The 21701-nt window shown below is 37.9% G+C and overlaps 1 protein-coding gene across 1 annotated transcript; it reads right to left on the bottom strand.

Moving 5' to 3' along the window:
• Positions 1-1500: 1500 nt before the first annotated feature.
• On the bottom strand, positions 1501-14398 carry slc43a1a (solute carrier family 43 member 1a; the record flags this gene model as incomplete). The annotated part of the gene is made up of 14 exons (XM_079250368.1): positions 1501-1698; positions 2274-2397; positions 2911-2984; positions 3138-3267; positions 3394-3529; positions 3629-3664; positions 3758-3904; positions 4154-4281; positions 4372-4505; positions 4805-4897; positions 12720-12796; positions 13196-13251; positions 13906-14098; positions 14245-14398. The coding sequence occupies 14 exons, from the start codon at positions 14396-14398 to the stop codon at positions 1501-1503; spliced, it is 1680 nt and encodes a 559-aa protein (XP_079106494.1).
• Positions 14399-21701: the final 7303 nt, after the last annotated feature.

The following is a 21701-nucleotide window of genomic DNA, read 5'->3' as shown; positions in this document are numbered from 1 at the left end:
AGGACGAAGCACTAAAAAGGATTTGGGCAAAAAGCATAAAAAGCACTGCAACAGATTTCATAAATGTCCATGCAGACCCAGCATGTATATCAAACATTAATCATTTTGGCAGATTTTTACATATCCATGTCTGCAGCTGGTTGATGCACACAGATCACTGGCTGCAGCTTGATGTGTTTTTGTCAAATGTTCATTCTTCTAAAAAGTAACCACAACCAGCATCTTCTCAACCTTCAGTTACTGTACTTTCATACTGTGCTCATTTATAACAATTAAACTATGCAACAACAAAAAAAAAGAAACCATACATGCCACACTTCAGTCCTATTTACAAGTTTTGCTGAATGTTTTCTCACTCCTAAATCATTACGACAAAAGGGAAAAGCAAAAGTAAAATCATCTGAGCTTCTTTTATAATAAGCCCTACTACAAAGTAACATTCCCTTTTCAATGCTACTGCAACTAGAGTATAAAAATGACACTTTAATACACACACACTAGTTCATTTCTGTGCATGAAGCAGTACAAAGCATTTCAAAATATTGACACACACTGTGTGTCAGTGATCCATGTCCATCACATTTTTCCTTAGAAAAATGTTTTTCCTATACATACAAATTTAAATTTGTTAGGGTTGAATTATCCTGACCTCAGCAGAACATGGACACACACAAAGAAAAAAACACATTGGGTGTATGAAATTCAAATATTTCCTGATATGAAAAATGATGGACAGACAAGAAGGAGTCTGCTGCAGAGTCTAAAGAAAAAGGAAATGGAGGAGGTAGATGTGGTATCTCAACAACCAGGTTTTCTGTGTGCATGAGATGACAAATGGGCCTCGAATTGAACCCAAAGCTCATTAATATGTAGGAACAGTCTGCTATTCTGATGTGTGGATGCTTTAAATTTCTGTTGATATCCAATGTTTGCTTTTAATGGACTGTCAGGTACTCTTGTATAATGTTTTTGGGGGGGATTACAGTAGAAATAGCACAATTAATACATAAAGGTGTTTGTAGTTCTCTTGAAAAATACTAAACTAGACACTGTAACATCGAACTGTTCTTTGGTGTCAGCAAGGATGATTGTCAGAAAACTACTGAATTGTATTTCAAGTACCAGTGTCTTTGCATCTGCTTGCAATTTAGACTATGGCTTTAAATGACACTAATTTGGCTCTTGGATTTCAACTAAAAATAAATAAACAGCAACAAATGATCTTTGTAAACTAAAAAAAAAAAAAAGAAAAACTACAAAAAACATCTAACTCCAAGTTGTAACAAAACAGCTTTGTGACATTACAATGAGCTAAATGTGCACCAGCATTGAAAAAAACAAACAACAACAAAAAAAAAAAAAAAAAAAAAAGGGGGGGGTTAATGTGGAAATTAAAAACAAAAGAAAACAAAATGCTTTTAGAAAAGCAGATTGCTGGTGTTCATTTTGGAGGCACATGCTAAAATAAAACAGTCCCTCTGCATTCTGCTGTGTAGCTGTCTAAGCCTCCACCGCAGCGAAGCCGTTGCTGTGAGGTTTATAGCCGTTCGCTTCAGAGTGCTTGAGGGCCTGCATCTCCTGACTGGCAGGTTGCTTGTCTCTGGCCTCCTTTTCCCTCAGCAGGTTTCTGCGGTGGTAGAAAAGGTAACCTGGCAACAGGAAACCGGCAAATGAGAGGATCAGCAAGCTCAGGTTGATCTGAAAGACAAAGATGGAAAAGTTGCACTTAGTTAACATGCTGAATTGCTGATATATTTTCTTTATTTGAAAGAAATTCATCCATTAGACTGTCATAAATGCAAATGTTATCAGCTGACAAAGATCCAAGTTTCATTATTTGCAAAGAATTTATGTCTGAACAATTTCCAAGGTAATCCATCTCATAGTTCTTTACAAAACATATTTCATTCTCAATTCATCAAATCAAATGAATCTTTACTGAAAAACCTTCATTTTGTGCAACAAAAACAAACAAGTACAAATCCAAACTTTAGAAATGAAAGATAACTCTCATGTCATGCCACATGAAAAGTTAGTTTCCTCATGAGTTTTTACTTTCACATACTAAATGGCATTGTCAGATATTAAAAAGAAATAAAAGAATGGGGGGGAGGGGGGCTAAATCTTAATTTAAAAGCAAGTAATTCTTTGTGTAGCATGTTTTCTAGCCCCCATCAGATACATTGTTCTGTCTAATGTTGTTCTGCCCTCAGAATAAAAGAATAAAAATGAAACGTGAAAATAGAAAAATATCAGTGAGTATGCATCCTCACCCAGTAGGCATTTCCGTGGAGATGCCCAACCATGGCGATAAACAGTGGCTGCTGCAATAGGGCAACCACAGCGCTGATCATGGACTGAAGGCCTGTCAGTGTGCCAAAGTGGTTGGATGGGTAACTGTGGGAGACAGAGGAGGTGGTTAGAGCTGGAAACTCCACTGAGCCTCACAATAACCCTTGTATAGAAATTTAATACATTAAATTAACTGATGATGTTGTTATTTATATTTAGTTTGTTATCTATCTATCATGCATAACTGCATTCAGCATGTTCAGAAGTTAAAAGACACTGCTCCGGAAGTATAAAGTATAAACTAAATATTTACGCTGTTGTGCTTTCTGAACACATCACGCAGCAGGCCATGTGGAGCTTTTTATCACATTGTAAAGCTGCTTTAATTTAGATATTTATATGGTGCAAAGAAATAACTCTAAATGAGCCAGAAAAGCATCCCAGGAACTTAACATCATGTAGTTATTAGAAGTGGGTGTAATTACAGTCATGACACTACATTAATGTTGAACGTGTGATCCAAACAGAAATTTTATTAAAACTTTCCACGCCGCAGGTAACTTATTGCGTAGCTGCTATTGTGTTGAGGTGAGTGATGAAATAACGAAGCCAACTCACACAGCAGCATAGAGCCCTCCACAACAGGAGTGAATGAAGCCTCGGACCATAGTGTGGAGAATAAAGGTCAAAATCTAGGGTAAGAAAACAGGAAAGAAACAACATAATCAGTGAGTTTGAACAGTAAAAAAAAAATCCCCCCCCCCCCCCCCCCCCCCCCCCCCCCATTATGTTATCTTGTTTTGGATACTTGAAGAGCATATTTTGTATGTTAGCATATGCGTCACCTGTAGAGGCAGGTTGTCAACAAGACAGCAGACACCGAAGATGATGAGCAGTATGTTGGTGAAAATGAAGGCCCTCATGGCGTTGGTCAGCTTCTGGATCTTACGGTCTCTTTTGGGTTGAGTAATTATTCTGATGGGGGAAAAAATCTAATTTTATAATCATATTTGCATTTCTGTTCACGTTTTGTTTCAAATGCTGTCAAATGTCCCTTAAATTCTTAAAGCCAACAGCTAAAAAATAAAATATATTCTGCACCCTTTCTCTGTGCCTGAGGTGACACCCTTCTCCTCTTCACACTCCTTCATCTTCCAGTCCATGATATAGCCGATGAGAGGACATGTGAGCAGACACAGCAGCTGCAGAGTGCCAAAAATGGATGCGTAGAAATTTACTGAAAGAAAGCAGATTTTTTAAACATTAAAAAACATGAAATAAGTCTAGAAAATGACATAACCTGTTCAAATTTAGGGTTACATAGACTGCTTCTTACCTTTCTCTTCTGCCTTAAGCACCATCTGCTCAGATGCTGAAATATTGAAAAACAAGGTAGAAATAAAGGATTTTAATAAAATAAACTGTAAAACTGTTCGCTTGGATTAAAAGAGGGATAGACACTCACGATGAGCTTGACCATGAATAACCATGAACTCTAGCATTTTGTTCATCGCCCCCATAAAGAATATGATCCTCAGCTGTGTCATCCCCATCGTAACCAAACTCCACAGGAAAATAGGGGAGAACACTGATCGTCGGAAGGGAACGGAATCTGAAAGAGGATAATAGTCTTTTTTATACACGCACAAACATATATATATATATATGTGTGTGTGTATATATATATATATATACATATATATATATATATATATACATATATACATATATATGTGTGTGTGTGTGTGTATATATATATATATATATATATATATATATATATATATATATATATATATATATATATATATATATATATATATATATATACACACACATTTAATTGTGTTCTTCAACTCACTGGGAGGAGAGTCAGGTCCATTGGGAAGCTTCTCTGTAGAGTGGTGGATGTCTCCATTTTTTTGCCCCAGTGTCTCTCCAACAATCCTCTGGTCAGATGAAGGCAACTCTTGCTTTATGAGGATCTTACTGTGATTTGCAAACAGTAGGTTTGTAAATGGATCATGACTTTTAATGTCCAGCGTCACTACACCAGATTGGGGTGGGGTTCACACTGACCTGTAGTCGACCTCGTCAGGTGTGGGAAAGCCCTCCGTTGGCCAGTTGAAAAAACAGTTTAAAAAGACAAAGCCTGCCAGACCTGCCCACACCCACATGATCACCTGGAAGGATATGCCTGCGTCGTAGATCAGCTGTGAAGAAAGGAGGTTTGTCGTTTTATTCATGCTGCTCTTGTGTGCTCCTTGATGACTTTTATGTAAGCTACACCTGTTCCAACATATTGGAATAGTCATGTATGCTCATAATATAACACTTCTACTGAACTGAAATGAAAACTTTCTCTTCCATGCACCCGTTTTTCCTGCAGGAAGAAGCAGAGTCACACCAGCACACAGAAAACACTCAAACTCCACACAGAAAAACTTGAGCAGGTTTGAACTGTAATAGTGTGAACTGCTGCCCTTACTCATTGAGATAACATGTATTTTACCTTGACCCCGGGGAAGGTGACAGCAGAGGAGGCGTAGGAACCGATCATCAGAGACATGACAGTGGAGCTCAATGCACCAAACATGTTGGGGAGCTGCAGAAGAACAAGAATAATACACTAGTTAAGCAAGTTCACACTGAGCAGTTAAGCTCTTGTGCTGTTTACGTACTATCCTTTGATATACAAGGTACTGCCAGCAGAGGGCAGACAGCTACTTTGTAAACAGCGTTTCAGTTTGCACTCAATAACACTGTGCTCTCGCTGCAAACCACTCATTACAAAATATTTCTTCGCATGGCATGAGACACAAGAAACAAAGTCATGATCTAGTTTGGATCGTGGCCCTACAGACTAAGTCACACTTACAAATCATTTGTGGTCTTTACTTTTAGCAAATTAACAAATTCCAAGACTTTGGATTAAAAGTGTGGAAGCTGATGTATATTCAACACCCTTATCGTGTGCTTTAGACTCAACACGAGTTTCTGCATGACACATGGCAAAAGGTACATGGTGACAGGCACCAACACATCATATATTAGGTTGACCTATTTACAGCAGTAAGTAGATTAGAATATATAACAATTACCTATTGTGCTGACAACTCACTAAGTGTTCTTTGATTAGAGTATTAAATGGGTCAATCGTGATTATAAAATCACATGTGAGGGATTGTAGTTGTGGTGCATGACAAACTCGCTATTCTCTCTCAGCACTGAACACAGGTTTTCCAAACCTCTGCTGGCGTCACCTAATCTCCCGGCTGTGTTAGAGTTTACTGAGCAGGGTCACTGACCTTTTTTTCCTTTGCACTGATCTCATTGTACAATATTTATGAGACATTAATGAGTTTGGTGCTCAGCTAAAGTCCTGACCGCCATAAGGAGGGAGGTGGACAATGTTGGACAGAGATGTGTACATGTTGATCACCCTGATCACAAATTATGCTGTATGACTACTTCCCTTGCCAAGTTATACTATTCAAACCTGCAGAAAAAAAACCAAAAGGTTGCAAACACAACATTTGCACACTGGGAAGGATATGTGGCATACTTATTAGCTAATAGTTTTTGATACTCATCCAGGAGCCATGGAGCAACATTGCCTTTTTTAGTTTTTTTTTTTTTGGTGGTACTTTGTGACCTGATAAGTCCAGGAATAGAAGGTGTAGATGCCTGCTGCACAAACGATACTGATAATGCCGGGCACCAAAAGAACAAAGTTGAAGGCTAGAAAACAAGATAATTTCAGAAAAGTCTAAACTTCTGGAGAGCCGATGGAACCGCAGAACCTGCTAATCCCCTGATCCATTGTTAATATAAACACACTGATTATAACAGCTTAATGTGTACCAAAAGTCTGATATCTTATTATTCTAAAAATAATGAACCAATAAAGAACCACAAATTTAGAAACCCTATAAAATGAATATACATGAGCATTTCTGATCTCTATTTGTGGTTGTTGGCATGACCATGCTGATAAAAACAGAATGGGATGATGTGTGAGCTGTGAAAGAAAAACAATAAAAGTGGCGCTGAGACAAAATATCAAACAATAAAACTGAAAATAAAAACAAAATCCTCAGTATTAACTATCTTAACTTTTCAATGGCACATTCAGTTTAAATTAATGGAAAAGCATGATGTTCTGTTCTTAATCTAAATTTAACTCAATGTTTCCAGTCTATTTTGAACAGGAAGTTTTTCATACCAGTGAGGGATTTTCAGGAACTACAGAAAGGTCAAACTCCGAAAGCTTCCTCTGGCTTGCAAATCCAATAAGATGCAAGGGTGTAGATGCAGGTGTAAAGTGTGCTCATCTATTAATTCTGGTGCTTTGTGTGTGTGCCTTTAGACAACAATACAGTGAGAGTTTGCAGTTGGGGAGGTATAATGTGTCTTTGCTGCATTTTGAAGCATGAGGTCACTTTGAGAGCTTCTGCTAAATAGTTAGCAGGTAAACAGGAAAAAAAAGGTTTTCCTCTAGGTGTTTGGGTTGGGAGCCTGACTGTCTGAGCAAGATGGGGAAAACATCACAGAGAACACCTGTCCTCATTCAGGGCTTCTGAGAATCCTGAGAAATAATTTATATCACCTACATGGCTATAAGATCTGCCATGCTGGACTCTCTTGGCTGCGAGGTTTGTGGAGTTTATGTACTTAGGCACTTCGGAGCTTCAACCACCGTTAAAGCAAAGAAACTCCAGCAGTGTGAAATGTTACTTCAACAATGTTTGCTTTCAGAAAAATTCTACTCCTGTGTGAAATGATTTGTTTTGAAGAAGAACGTGTGGAAAAGTTTGAAAGGTGTTTGTGAATGCGTCGCACACCACTGACAGATCCCATAAAATACATATTTCACACTGGGTGTGCAACACATGTCCTGCATGCTAACACGTGACTGTATGAAGGCACACAGGGGTCAACTGGTGTAAGAGACACAAAAATGGAGCTTTGGCCATTCATTTGTCACCACTAATCAGTTCAGGCTTCACTCCTGCTGGGCTCACTTACTTGAGTGTTGTAAGACTTAGGCACTGAGTTTAATTAAGACTTTAATCATCAGGAAAATGGGCCAAATAGTAGATTAATGAGAATTTAGCTAAAGCTCTGACCAAGTGGAAGAAAGGTGAGTAAAGGAACAGACAGTGGAAATGGTGGAGGTGAGGATGAACTAAAGAGACAGGACAGAAAAGATGGAAAAGAAGGTAGTGGGAATAACTTTTTTTTTTTTGGTTTGGCTGATCTATCCGAGCTACAGCTGGAGTCTCTTACTCTAAGGAGCACCCAGCAGGAAACACTAAACCACAGCAGCTTCTTACTTCCACCTCCACTCTTTGCCGCCCTCTCTCACTGTTCACAGATTGGCCAAACCATCTTTTCATGCAGCGCTCACATCCAGCTGCAGCCAACTTGCATAACTCAAAAAGTGGTCAAATGTTAAGATCTGTGTTGAGGCTTTTGATGTCCCGTTGCATTTGACCCGCAGCATTGTTATACGAGCTGTGCTCAGTCCCCTGTAGTGGCTTTTATTTTCTCAGCAAATTTTACCGACAGCTTTTGTAGCTCGCAATAGGACCAACTGAGCACACATTTATCACCAGCATGTGATACCAGGCTCCTGCACACAGCCATTTCTGTTAGAGGACATTCCCACATGTATTAAAATAAATACAAGAAGCCGGGACTCAATCCTTGGATGCTGATTGGACACTGGTGAAACTGAAGGTAACATAGATTATTCATGATGGGGAAGAATGTGACGACCATGTCTCCCTTTACGTCTAGCATATCACCCCAATATCTGTAAAGAACAGGTGTGTGTTTCCAGGTTAACGAGGGCAGAGTTCGATCAAAAATAAACTGAAGTTAAGAGGTTTCATTGAAAAAGTCTTTCCAAGTTTTAGCTTCTTATACTGTTGAAGATTTGGGTACTATGAACTCTTTCGACAATGAGTTGCAAGGTTTTGTGTTCAGCTCACCTTTTAGGCCGGCTTTACATCAGCTGTGAGGTGTTTGTTGCATATGCAGTACTGCTGCCTGTACATACCTCTGATAATTACTATAAATACCATAATTAGCATAAATTTCTGTGTGAGCCATGGTTCAAATTCACATGACTGTAAAAGTATAGACATCCAATCACTTACAAATGCTATAACTTGAGAGAAAATCATCATTTTTAATACATTATATATATTTATCCAATCAAATCACATTTTAAAGTTTATTGTTGCTTATAGGAAGTCATTACGGGTACCAAGAGCTATATTAGCTTCCCTGAAGCTCATATTTCAAATAATTAATTAAGGTCTATTATAAATAGGCATGCCTATTTATAAAAAATGTGCTTATTGATTAATTGATTTTTTATTGTCCCTTTTTGTCTATTTTCAAACACTTTATATTAATTTATTCTTTCAATTTCAGAAAAACTAGTGACTAAGACCTATTAAAATATGTTGGACAGGCGTAAAATGGCAAACAGCAGAGTCCAGTTCATTTAGGTGGCAAACTTAATCATTTTCTGGAAATTTGAGAATTAAGGCCTGACACTACTTTTGTATTATTTGTATTATTTATTATGATCATCTGGAATTCTTGGAAAATCTTGGGGGAAAAATCCGCTCAACAGCTCATTTATAAATTTCATCACTGCCTCTTGAAATAAAACCCATAATCCTCTTGTTGAAATTCATAGGCCTACATTTGAAGGAATTTATATACATTTGCCAAGTGGGGTTTTGTTATGCTTTTGTTGGCAACATGGCTTTGGATCACTCTGTGTCTCATTACTCTGCACACAGAAAATGGGCACATAGTGCTAGTATAGCGAAGCAGATTTAACTACCTCGGTTTCTTGGAACATTGCTTGCATCAGCAATGGTCAAAAGTATCCTCAACTTTTGAGGAATCTATCCAATAACCTATGTAATTTGTGTAGCTATTATATGTTTTTTCTACTAGTTCCAGAGGGGTATTATATAAATCACATGACTGACATCTGGATCACACAACACGGTAAACTGATTATTGTAGACTTGTAAAACTTAGCAAAGGATCTTATCTTATTACCCATTTGAGTTATTACTCTCTAGCACATGTTTTCAATCATGATGGCATCGTCTCTGAATGTTTGTTTGTGTTTTTCCTTGTGCTCATGCGCCTCTCAGAATCCTAAAAACAACGTGGAGGTCAGCGAGCAGCAGTAAACCCAGTCATATGTGTAGACAAAGGTCAGACAGGGACAAATAGAAAGGAAGGGGGTGATATTAATCTCGTGTTTGTGCGTGTGATTACTGGAACAGAAAGAACACTATGTGTGTAAGAGAGAGAGCGAGAGAGAGCGCTCAAAATTTCCATGTGGTTGTGTTACTGCTGCACTGAGTCACAGAGGTCAAGTCAAGCAGCACTCATCAGCTAAGTGATAAAATAATGAATACATACAGTAGCACTTTTATTAACCAAGAATGTCATATTTTGTCAGAGAAATGCAAAGATGAGTTTGTACTGTGTGGCAGATTCAGTTTGCTTTGAAAAGGTATGGCGTGAGTCATTCTTTAATTCCTGTGCCAGTCAAATAAAATCCCAGTATTTTGTCATTCATGATGTTTACTATCCTGTTTCCCTGTTAAAGTAAAAGAAAATAAAAATCCACCATTCTCTGTCGTGTGACTATTTCATATAAATAAGTAACGTATAATGTCCATTTCACTCAGCCAGGTTTTGTTTCCAACAGTCAGGCTGCAGCCAACACACACCACCAAAAGTAGATCTAGGACATCATCTTTCCATGACCACCCTGAACCCTCACTGTCCAAACATCTTTTTGATGGTTATTTTGTACATCAGCTCACTTTTGGACACCCACATGTGTGCACACTCCTACCATAAACAACAAACAAACAAATCCAAAACTGCCTGCTCACATATGTTATGTCAAGTCGTTAAACTGAACAAATCAGAAGGAAGGATATGAGAGGGAACAGAAGACGTATGATTAAAATGCGTCCTTGAGTATTTTGAGTAGAGGTAAGTGGGCAGATCCCTGGAGAGGGTGTGTGGTCAAGAGCGGCTTGTCATTGGTGGAAAGGTGAATGACAAAATTTCTATCTCTGGGAAGTCATGTGCAACTCTGATGGAAACATAATGTCCCCACACATTGCACAAACTGAAATGCTTGCCAGGGATCAAGAGACAGCGGTGACAATAAAACACCCTTGATAATGTTAGAAACAGCTGACAAATTATACTTACATACACATGCCTGGTAGACTGCAAACAAACACAGCTTCCAGTCACAACACATGCACTGTTTCCTCAGCTGAGGCAAACACAGGCCCTGACCACGCTGAGCCTATCAGCTATCAAACTTTTTAAACTCTTCCAGATATGTACACGAGGACTTTCAAACAGTATGTGTTATGAAACCTGTTGTTTTGTGTTTGTTGTAGAAAACAACCCTCTAAAATCATTCTTATACTAAAGTGAAGCTGATGAAACAAGAAAGAAGTCAGAGAACGGGCCTTTACTTCATACAGTCTGTGGTTTATGTGTTTTGCATACTGAATTTGTCATGTTAAACACTTCAACAATTCACAACAATTTTAATTATATTACATTGAAATCTAACTGAAATATGAAGACAAGTTTATGTTTTTTTCTCTGATTTTCACAACAATCTGATCATATGACCACAGGTCAATGAATTATTTTTAAATGTTTCACCTTACAGAAGTTTGGAAATTTAATCTTTTCCAAAACAAAGAGGTAACTTCATGAAAAGTAGAGTCTTACAGCACTATTCTCTGAAGGTTTTTATTTTTTCTTCTCTAAGGTCGTCCACTGGATACTGGTAAGTTATCATACAAGTGAGAGTTTCCCTCTTAAATAAATCTTATTTTTAATTCTCAATAACGTTTGCCTTCATACGTCTCCATCACAAATTATTCCAAACTTCCTGCTTGACTGCTGCAATGATGAGTTCACTGTAGCATTCCTGGATGGGCTCATGAAAAACATGTTGAGCTGCATCAGAGTAGAACATCTTTATGTTGTTCTAATGACTAAATGTGTTGTAAGTAGGTTGGTTTTTTTTAATGAGGGCAACTACTGTGTCTGATTGGTGGTACTATGGATTAATCTATTATTCATGATTACTGCAACCAATAAATGATTTTACATGCTTGCCAATCTATGTAGAACAGGTGCCCCTGCTGGACAGGTTGCAAATCCACAGTAGAGCTATTTTTAATTGTTTATAAGTGGAAATACCTTGGTTTTAGACTCGGGATTATTTACTTGCTGAAGTGTTACCAATTTAAAACTATTTTTCAGTAAAGCGACAACGCCAAAGCCAACCTTGGGCAAAGGCTGTATAGGCAAATACTAAGGGTACCGTCATCCACACAGGCCACCACAAACTGTGATAAAAAAAATTGAAACCAATGCTGATACTACTAATATTTGGAAATATTGACCTACATAAACCAAACCCACAGCAACATAACTGAATAGCAATAGTCTGTTTTAGCTAAATAATTGCAGCATATTTTCTGGGTTGATGGTTGCCTCGCTACTTTCTACCTGCCCCTCTGCAAGGGACGAGCGCGAGTCAAGAGGCTAGTTGTCTATATGTGATCGGACATGAACACCTGGAAATGGATGGATACTGGGGCTGAACTGTCTAAAACAGTCCTGCCACAGGAAAAGAAAAAAAGGAAAGGAGGTAGAAATAAACCACCGTGTGTGACTTTGCATGTTCTCTAATGTAAACATTTACATAGATTTGATATTACCTCGATAAAAAATTTATTTTTTAATTATTATTCAATTATAGGATGAGATACTTAAGAGTAGGTGTGTAGGCCTTTATAACAGTCAAGATGCAAACGGTTTTCTCTGTGGGAATCACAGTAAACAGCAGTAAATCAACAGGTCTCTATTTTCTCTGTGCAGTAGTTAGTGTGTATTGATGTGTCTGTTCCAGTTCAATTCATATGATCTCACTTGTTTTCATGTTAAATAATTTCATACATGAATGCATTAAAAATATTATTAAAATTAAAATATTAAGCAATATCTTATCTAAATGATATTTTATGTTGTGTCCTCAGATTTACTTGATATGCTATTTTTAACTTAAAAAAAAAAAAAGAAATATTGAATTCATATATACAGCTTCTGTTTCAGTGTATAAAGACTGATTGTGAAACTTGATAAAATCTTGCCTGGGCACCAAATGGGCCAGGGCCAGCACTGGATAATGCTGGGGATTCACATACTTCTGCATATTGTCAAAAGTAATGACAATGACAGACTCTTTATTACGTTCACACTTATAATCACTTATCAGTATTCTGGACTGCATATGTATCTTTTTTGTGTAAGTGTTGTTCCTGTGTATGTCTCACCGTGATGGAAGTGAAGGTCAAACAGATGCCTCCAAAGCCATTCAGAGAGAGAGCCAAGAAAATGAGAGCTGACAGAACTGCAGAGAAAAAGAAGAAAGCCATCAATGAGGAAGGTTTACACCAAAATTAAATACTGAATTTAAAGGTGCAACACAGGTGTTTCTATTTAGAATATACAGTATATTATGCCTAAATGTCTACCTTTGTTTTTGTAAACTAAATAATACAATTTCTACATTTTCAGATAAGTAATGGAGATGTAATGCTGCTCTTCCATATCATCTGCCTTTTTTGTGAAACTAAATCACAAAAGTGTCTCTGAAAACCTCTAAAACTCTACATACTCTACATTAATATGGTGACCATTTGCTTCAGTATTGCAGCTTCACATATTTGTATAAGACTTGTGTGATGTTTTGACTTGATTAATACCTGTCTGACATCTAAAAGTTATACTGATGTATGACTGTACTCACGGGGAGGGTTGTAGGAAGATGCAGCCATTATAATACATGAGAGGCCAAAACATGAGCTGTAAAGAAAAAAGAAGAGAATGAGACATTTGTGAAAAAAATCAAGTATAAAAATGAGAGCAGAAACTCTCCATAGAGAAAGTATTTACTGGTGACTCAGCATTCTCTACAGCATCTGAGTCATTCAACACTGACACATTTTTAAGTGAAAGCAGAATGAAAGACTTTCCCACAACGTTTTGAAAGACAAGTCGCTGTGGATTCGTCATGTCTATTTTCATTGAGAAGAAAAAAAAAAACATTATGAAAAAATGTGTGAAGTTTGTTTTCAATCTCTTACTGCAACTATCTGCATGTTGTGAAGACACTAACAGCTGCTCCATTTTCCCTCTACAGAACTTTGAAATGTAATAATCCTTGTAATCACAGGTGTGTTTCTGTTTTCACAGTCATTTACAAAGTGTGCATGAAAATCTACAGAAACACACAATTTTAGACCCGATAGTGTTGACTGAATCATATATTTTTACAAAATAGATTGTCTTCCTCCTTCCCCCCACCTCAGTAGTAGCAGTAAAAACTTGTAGAGCAGTAGTGTTCATGTGATAAAACATTTGACAACACAAGGCTGTGTCTACAATGCCGTTCAGTCACATTGCCAGAAACGTTCTTATATACTTGAGACACACATGAGCCTGTTTTAAAACCATTACCTGCCCACCAGTCGAATTGGACGTGGACCAAACCTGTCCATCAGGATACCGAGTGGTAGCGTTGTAGCGCTGAGCAGAAAGGAACCAATGGTGAAGCCCAAATTCAGCATCTCCTCCTGGTCTACGCAGCTAACCCACTCCTCTGCCTCACCACCAGAGGAGTTGCCCAAGGTCACGACTACAGAGTCATTAACTGTTGGAAAAAGCACACATGGTTGATATGAGTTGTGTGATAAAAAATAGTCAAATGGTACCAAATTGTATTCATTGTAAGTGGTCCCACATTGTATTCAGATAAAGTACTATCCATTGAACAAGATAACATTCTGCACTCGTTACCTGAACAGAGGTGGGAGTAAAAGCCCTCCCTCTTCAGCATGATGAGCAGGGAGCCCCAGCCCAGCAGCACAGCTGAACACAGCAGGTTTTCCATCACTGCTGTCACAGCCATCCACCAGCGCCTCCTGTAAGCTTGGAGGAGAGAGGGCGCCATGCCTGCTGAGATTGGAGGCCAGAGGGGACAAGAGGAGAAAATAACTGTTAAAGCAGAAATGACCAAAATATCCACTTATATATAATAAATATCCATTGATTAATCTCATCATTATCTCCAGCACATTTGGCACCATTCTCATCACAGCTGAGCAGATGGTGGCAGAGTTAAGCAGTGACTGCATAGTTAGACTAGTTTGTAATACAATCTGAGGAGTTAGACTGTGACCCAACCTTTTTAAGGTAACTCAAATGTAACCAAGGCTATTGGATTTGCCTAACTAAACTGTTTAATAAATAACAAATGGAGAGGGACACAAAGTTCCCATCAAGCTGTGTTGTTTTTTTTCTCCCTATTTAAATTCAATGTACTGCACATATTTAAGGTGTCATGCAGTAAATGCTGTTGTCTGACTCACTTGTTGACTCTGGTTTACTTCTCTTGCCTCTGGTTACAAGTCGATGACTGCCTTTTTTAAGTCTACACTCTGTGAAGGCAGCTAATGGGACAGCATGTGAGTCCCTGAGGGACAATGAAAAATACTGTATTGTATCATGCTGTACTGCACTGTTACTGTACAGTAGTATTTCAGATTGTAACAACAAAAACTGCGCAGAGCAGTGGAGTCAAAGTTTGGACACACCTATGACTTCAGATCTAATGAGAAGACATGCAGGCTGCACATAACCTCGAAATGCATTCGAGTGACACAAACACACACCCTGAGGTCAATCTTTATAATCCATCCTATGATCCTCTTAAAAAAGAAAAAAAATATTTGTTTTGGTTTTTTTTTCCCCCACTTTATGGATTTCCAGTGGACAAAGAAATGTGACATTGTTTAAACTTATTAGGTTTTTCTCTGTTATAGTTAAAGAGCTTGATGTTCCCATGTAAAATGCCCTGATACAATGCATCATGTTGTCATGTGGCGTTCAGGAATCCATTTGAAGTGGGCTGAAGTTTGAGAGGATTTCCTTCAGCAGGGTGGGGGATCTGATGGGGAGTGCTTCAAGGCGCTAATTTTTTTCCTCCAGTTTGCCTAATGAGTACAACTTATAATTCACAGTTTTGTAAATGGTTAATGGGTACCTGACTTTTCATTTCCCTGCCCAAAGAAATTATCCCTTTAGCTTGATGAATAAAAACTATGTTGAGCACTCAGTCTAATTGTCTTAAAAAAAATTGGAAAGCATCTTAACGGAGGTCATTACTATCGGTAAGCACCACATATTGACTGGATGAGAACAACACTCAAACCACATTTTAGCTGTGTTTTTACCTTGCATAGGCATCCACCTATTATGTAAATTCTACTGTGTTCAAACAAAAAGGCTGAAACTGACCGGCTAAATAGTGAGATCAGTCATGACCACCTTGAAAAAACACACAAATGCAGGCAGGTCATTGGTCAGTTTAACCTCCAGCAGTACTTTTAAGACAGGTTGGACAAGCTCTCTAAATACACACACACAAACGGTAAAACACAACAAAACACACTAATTCCATTTAACCAGGGAACAGCACAGAAGGCCAAGAGGCTGCTGTCAAGCCCCAACAAAGGAAACACTTCCTAATGAAGTGTGTGTGTGTGTGTTATACATGAGAAACGGGGAGGCTCTGATGGGACAAATTATTCTCTGCGTGTGCCCATGAGGCTTGTGTGTAATGCGATTACTCACAGCCCAGTGAGCCGTCTCTGTACTGAAAAGAGTTTGAAAAGGAGGATTTCTTTGTAACTGACACCCCACAATGAAAACCCATTGCATGTTGCGTGCACACACACACGCACAAAATTCCCCAATCCACATCAAGGTGACAGGGTGAGACAGTGCTCATTCACTCAATTCTGGAAATACACAAGCCACAAATGAACCTGTTAATTAATTCACACTGTAAACTTTGTGACTTTGTGGCTTTGCTCCTTTCCCAGCGTGTCTTGGTTCTAGACAGAGCTTTGCAGATGGATATGAAACTGAAACTACTGTAGCAGTCCACTTCCACTTGAGATAATTGTCTGAGTTATCTGCAAAGATGTGAGCATTCTGTAGGGCTCTGTAAGCTTCCATAGCATCACTACAAACAGTTTGAGTCCCATACTGGTTCATTCTGGGTAGAGTTTGAGCAATATCAGCAAAAAAAACAAACCTGTAAATATGCCTTTGACCATGAGCTAAAATGATTGTTTTCACAATCAATAAATCAAAGTTTATTTATTCAAGAACCCAAGTTGACATAATAAACACTTGGTCTATCTCTACCCTAACATCAATCACTGTGGATTGGAACAAATAAGTAATATCCATTATCAATAACACAGTGCTGGTTCAGCCCTTTTATTCTGTTTATGGTCTCTGTGTATGTTTCTGTATTATTGAAAATGGCAGTGAAAGTCTTCTTTCAAGTTTCTTTCACCATGTGAAGGGTATCATTATTTTTTTGGTCTTGCAGTGTATGATCAAGGATAAATAAATCATGCTGAAAAGAAATTGCTTACATAATTTAAAACATCTTGAAATGTTATATCAAACTGCTTTGGATCAGTCCTGCATTGATTCATGTGGGCAAAAACCAAAGGACATGTGCAAATATCAGTCTCAAATGTGCAACCATGAAAACATTTGTACTTTATAACGAAAATAAATAAAAATAAATAAAGTTGCAAACAATTTAGTTGCTGCTTTACAGTAGTGGCCTCGATAAACAGTGTATGAGATGGAATACAAACAACTCAATCTGCAGGGTTAAAATAATGTTCAGCAAAAGCTAATGTGAAGCCTGAGCAGTCTGATTTAGACAGATCAAGCTGAATTATCCCAAATATTCATCATAAACTGGATCACTTCTCTTTCAGCTCTTAACAAGAACAGAAATATTTGTCAGTATTGCCGTTTTTACTGTCACACGTGCTGAATTTATAACAATGACTGGGACATAATAAAACACACACACACTGGTAGCCACTGCACAGAGGACAATAACAGAAACATGGCTGCTAGGTGTCACACACGCTATATGTGTGTGTCTGTGTGTGTGTGTGTGTGTGTGTGTGTGTCATTGGGGTATCAAGTGGTTCCCTGTGTATGTCCGAGCTCAGGTTAAAAAAACACGTGGACTTTTACAAGACAAGCAAGTCGTGCAAGTAAATTGAGCACAACTGTGTGACCTGAAGACTCAACCTCTTCTTCTGCATATTGCACATTCTTCCGTACCTGACTTTTAGTACGTCCTGTTACTTCATTGTTAAGTGGAAAGTGCATGGGTGCTTCTCTGTTGTGATGATCCAGGAAGGTCAACACAACCATGACTTGCCAAGAAGTAAAACATGAAAGCAATGTGTTTTAAGTGTTTGCAGGTAGGTGTGAACTCCTGTTGTAATACTGTGAAGTGTGTGCGTGTGTGTTTGTGGGTGTGTATAGAGGTAGAACAGGAAACATGTGCTGGGAAAATTCCATATAAGGAAGCTGTTTCCTGAAATACCTGAGCACTGGCTGAATGATGCAATGTTGCCACTGTTTTGGTCACAGACTTTATGCACTGGATGGAGTTGTGGGCTTGCTGCATTGGGTCATTATAATTTGATATCTATTTGTAAAATAAAATTATATTCTTCTCTGGCTATTTGAGTGGATCATGAGGTGTTTCCTTTACCACATGTCTTCCTTTCTTTCAAGTCTTCCTGCTGCTGTTCACATCCTGCTCTGCTCTCTTTTCCCTGCTGTGGGTATTGCTGACCTTGACCAGTCATGTTTATCAAACTCTGTAGGACGTAAATACTCGCATGACAAACTCACAAGTTTCAAGAAAAATAAACCACACACCCTGAGCGTCTCTGTCCCCCTACCGAGTCCAAAAAAGCAACCCTACGATGCTGCCCGGCCGGCAGGCAGCTGTTTCACCGCGGGCCTGACCTCAGCTTGGGTCCGGTTACTGAACAGGGGAGAATATGCTGCGTTCACGTGCTGCTAAAATGGTCGAAATCATCAAGTTAATGAACAAAAACTGTATATGGTCAGAAAAAGTTTAATGCAAGATTAATCTTAATTAATTAGTTTGATAAGAAATCTAATAAAGAAAAAAGGCTTGTGGGCTAATTGATGATTGATAGAACAGCAACAAAGAAACCCCTATTTGGTGCTCAGTTAATCTAGCAATTTAATTAAAATGATCAACTTAAGTTCCAGGGCATTCAGTTATTATTGACAATAGCTACATCACATGTTTGGGTTGGAAACTGACCAAAGTTTAGAAACTGGCCTTTAGATATCTAAGACGCGTTTTTATGGCCAGTTTTGGATAAATTCGGGTTCAGCGAGGAGACACTGAAGGCCACACTTTCTTTATTTTAGGGAGACGAAGCTACCAATGTTTGTGGTTGAAATTGTTCAATAAAGTTTTAAACTGGCTTGAAATCTACAAATCAGTCTTGATGGAGCTAGGCTTAAGGAAACACATCTCCTTATAAAGGTTTCTTGGTACAGTCGTTTGGTAGCATGGGGAAGCTGAGCTGAATAAGGAAACTCCTATGAAAGCATGGCAGTCACGAAACAGTCATTTCCGAAAACAGACGTCCCTTGTCGGTATTGATCCTGGCCCTGGTGTTTAGACTTATTTCACACGGTTTTACCTCCACCCCTCGACCGTGTTAACTTTATATCTTATATACATTTTCTCGCTTTTAAAAGACACATAGTAGAGTAAAAGTTGTTACCGTGTGTAGTTTCATGCCACGTGTCTGCAGCCGGTTTTTCCAGCTGTTGCTTCATCCTTTATTACTATTAATTCTACACTTATTAACACACAAAACTTAAACTTAACACACAAAAAATAAATTAGTCAAAACTAATTTACTTACTTCGACTGTGTGTCTTCTCTGTAATAAAATAACAATGATTTAAAAAAAAAAAAAAGCTGCTCAGTGTAGGTTTGTTAATGCTAAAAACTTATTTGGAAATGAAAAGATCAACTATCACTGTTTTTTTCTTATAGCTTATGGTAAGTAGTGAAGAGCTGAGCCCCTGAATTACAACGTTTCCTCTCTGCTTCTTCTTTGTTTGATTAGATTCATTAGAGACGTCCCCTCTTTTCCTATTTGACTTCTATATTTCCCTCCTCTTTCTGTGAGCATTTCTTGCCGTTGAGGGGTGGAGAGAAGTCACCTCCCTGCTGCCTTCGCGCCACCTCCTCCTCCCACAGAGCTAAAGTCTTTACAGCAGTCACATCAGCGCTGAGTGGAGCTTTCAGACCCATAAGACACAAAATGCGGCTACATGTGAAAGTCAATCGCCACTAATGACATTTTGCGATACTATCATGAAACAATTGGATTCCTGCTGGAAATAAAAGCTTCACAAGACAACTGAGATGTCTTGTGAGACAAAAATGTTTATAAGATTGCGTTCATCAACAACGAAGCACATTTTAAGTGATCATTTTTAAAGTTCAGACACAGAAACCTTTTTTAAATAATGATTTAAGTTAGTCTAGCAGACCTGTAACATTTAGCTTTGCATTTCTCTTATATAAACAATGAATGAATTGACATTTTTGGAAAAAATAAGAGCATTTATTTTATACACGAATGTATAACATAACATATTTACAGTTTTAGAAATGAGAATCTTGATAATTCTTATCATTTAAAAACATCATAAACATTTTAAACTTCACATATATATTATATTATATTATATTATATTATATTATATTATATTATATTATAAATGTATATTACATTTTATGTAATATATATTTCATATTTATCATTGTTTTAATATATTTTATGTAATTTGTTTAGTTTATTGTTTTTTTTAAAATTTATTTTACAAATCACATGATTATATTTACTCATTTCATTTACTCATGGATTACAGCTAATATATGATGATAGATCTTCAAAATCACAAAATAGTCAATTACAGGTATCTGGAAATGAAAGGTACAGGTTTTTTTTAACATTATGTTTAGAGCAACTTTGCAAGTCTCAGAAGTTATTGGGCATTTACATTTTCACAGTGTGGACAAATAAAAATACAGACTTAATATAATTTTTCTTCTATGAAGAGATTTTTGCAGAGAGGGACATCCGTGTAACCCTGCTGTGTGCACAAAAATGCCACCTTTACATTTTTTATGACTGACCTGAGCTCTGCTAATTCTCTTGTAATTCTGGCTTCCATACAAAAGCATTAGTCCTACTTACTCTTGACATTGATGGGGCCTGAATCTGCAAATCTGCACCCTGCAGAGCTTCACGGGGTAGTGGCCGGCACTCCATTTAAAATCTATAGCAATTTGCTGCGGTTTGTTCAGGTTAACTTTACAGTGGGTCATGGAACATTTGCTCCAGCTGCAGTTGTAAATCGGGGAGCTCTGGGCCTCAGTCTCTTAATAAAATAATCCTGCTGGAATTTCAGCTCTCTCCAGCTGTGACACCTGGAAATGCAACCTTTAACCTCACCTGCTAACTGCAATGTTCATGTGAACATGTCAGTTAATACTCAGGTTGGCAAAGTTCAACGGGATTTTTCGTGAACATAATGAAGGAACTCGGTCAAACTAGCTTGCTAAGAAGCAGTTGTCTTCATGTTTAAAAGTGAAAAAAATTGAACATAAGATAACAATCAAACAAATAAGTCTGAAATGTAAGCTCTGAGACTCCTTTCTTACATGATGCTTTTAAAGTTCTTGAGGATGTTGCAAATTCATGATTATAACAAATTTTTTTTTGTGTCATTGTAGAAATGCTAATAATATCATCACTGAAACAAAATGTTTCTCTCAATCAAAGCTTCATCTACAGTCAAGGTCCTTTTGAAAAAGCATCCTGTGTTCTGTTTCAAAGTTACACACTCCACAGTAGGGCTACATGTTTCTTCAGCTTTGTACAAGCACGTGCCATTACCCAAATTTGGTTTGAAAAACTCCACTACTCACAAAGATTACTTTTCTCTATCACCAGAACTGAAACACAGACTGCAATCATTCACTTGCTTGTTCCCACTCATGCAGCACACTCAGACAGCATATCATACCCGACAGCCTTAACATTGCTGGAGTAGTGTGGGATCATCTTGACAGAACAAAAGCCAGTCTATGGCCACAGAAGAGCTATAAATGTCTTTCAAAATGCTTGGAAATAATATTGCTTTCACTGACTTTCAATGAGTTTAATACTCTCTGCTGAGGACAGGATGATTTTTTTTTTTACCTGTTGACATTTTGTTGTTTTGTGACTCATAACAAAATTAACTAACCCTCAGACTGCTGGTGAATTTGCATTTATTTCCACTCTAAGTCCCTT

Source organism: Telmatherina bonti (genome assembly GCF_933228915.1).
Source record: "Telmatherina bonti genome assembly, chromosome: 12".
NCBI lineage: Eukaryota > Metazoa > Chordata > Actinopteri > Atheriniformes > Telmatherinidae > Telmatherina > Telmatherina bonti.
The sequence above is the reverse complement of the archived record's forward strand: the minus strand, read 5'-3'. Positions and strand labels throughout refer to the sequence as shown.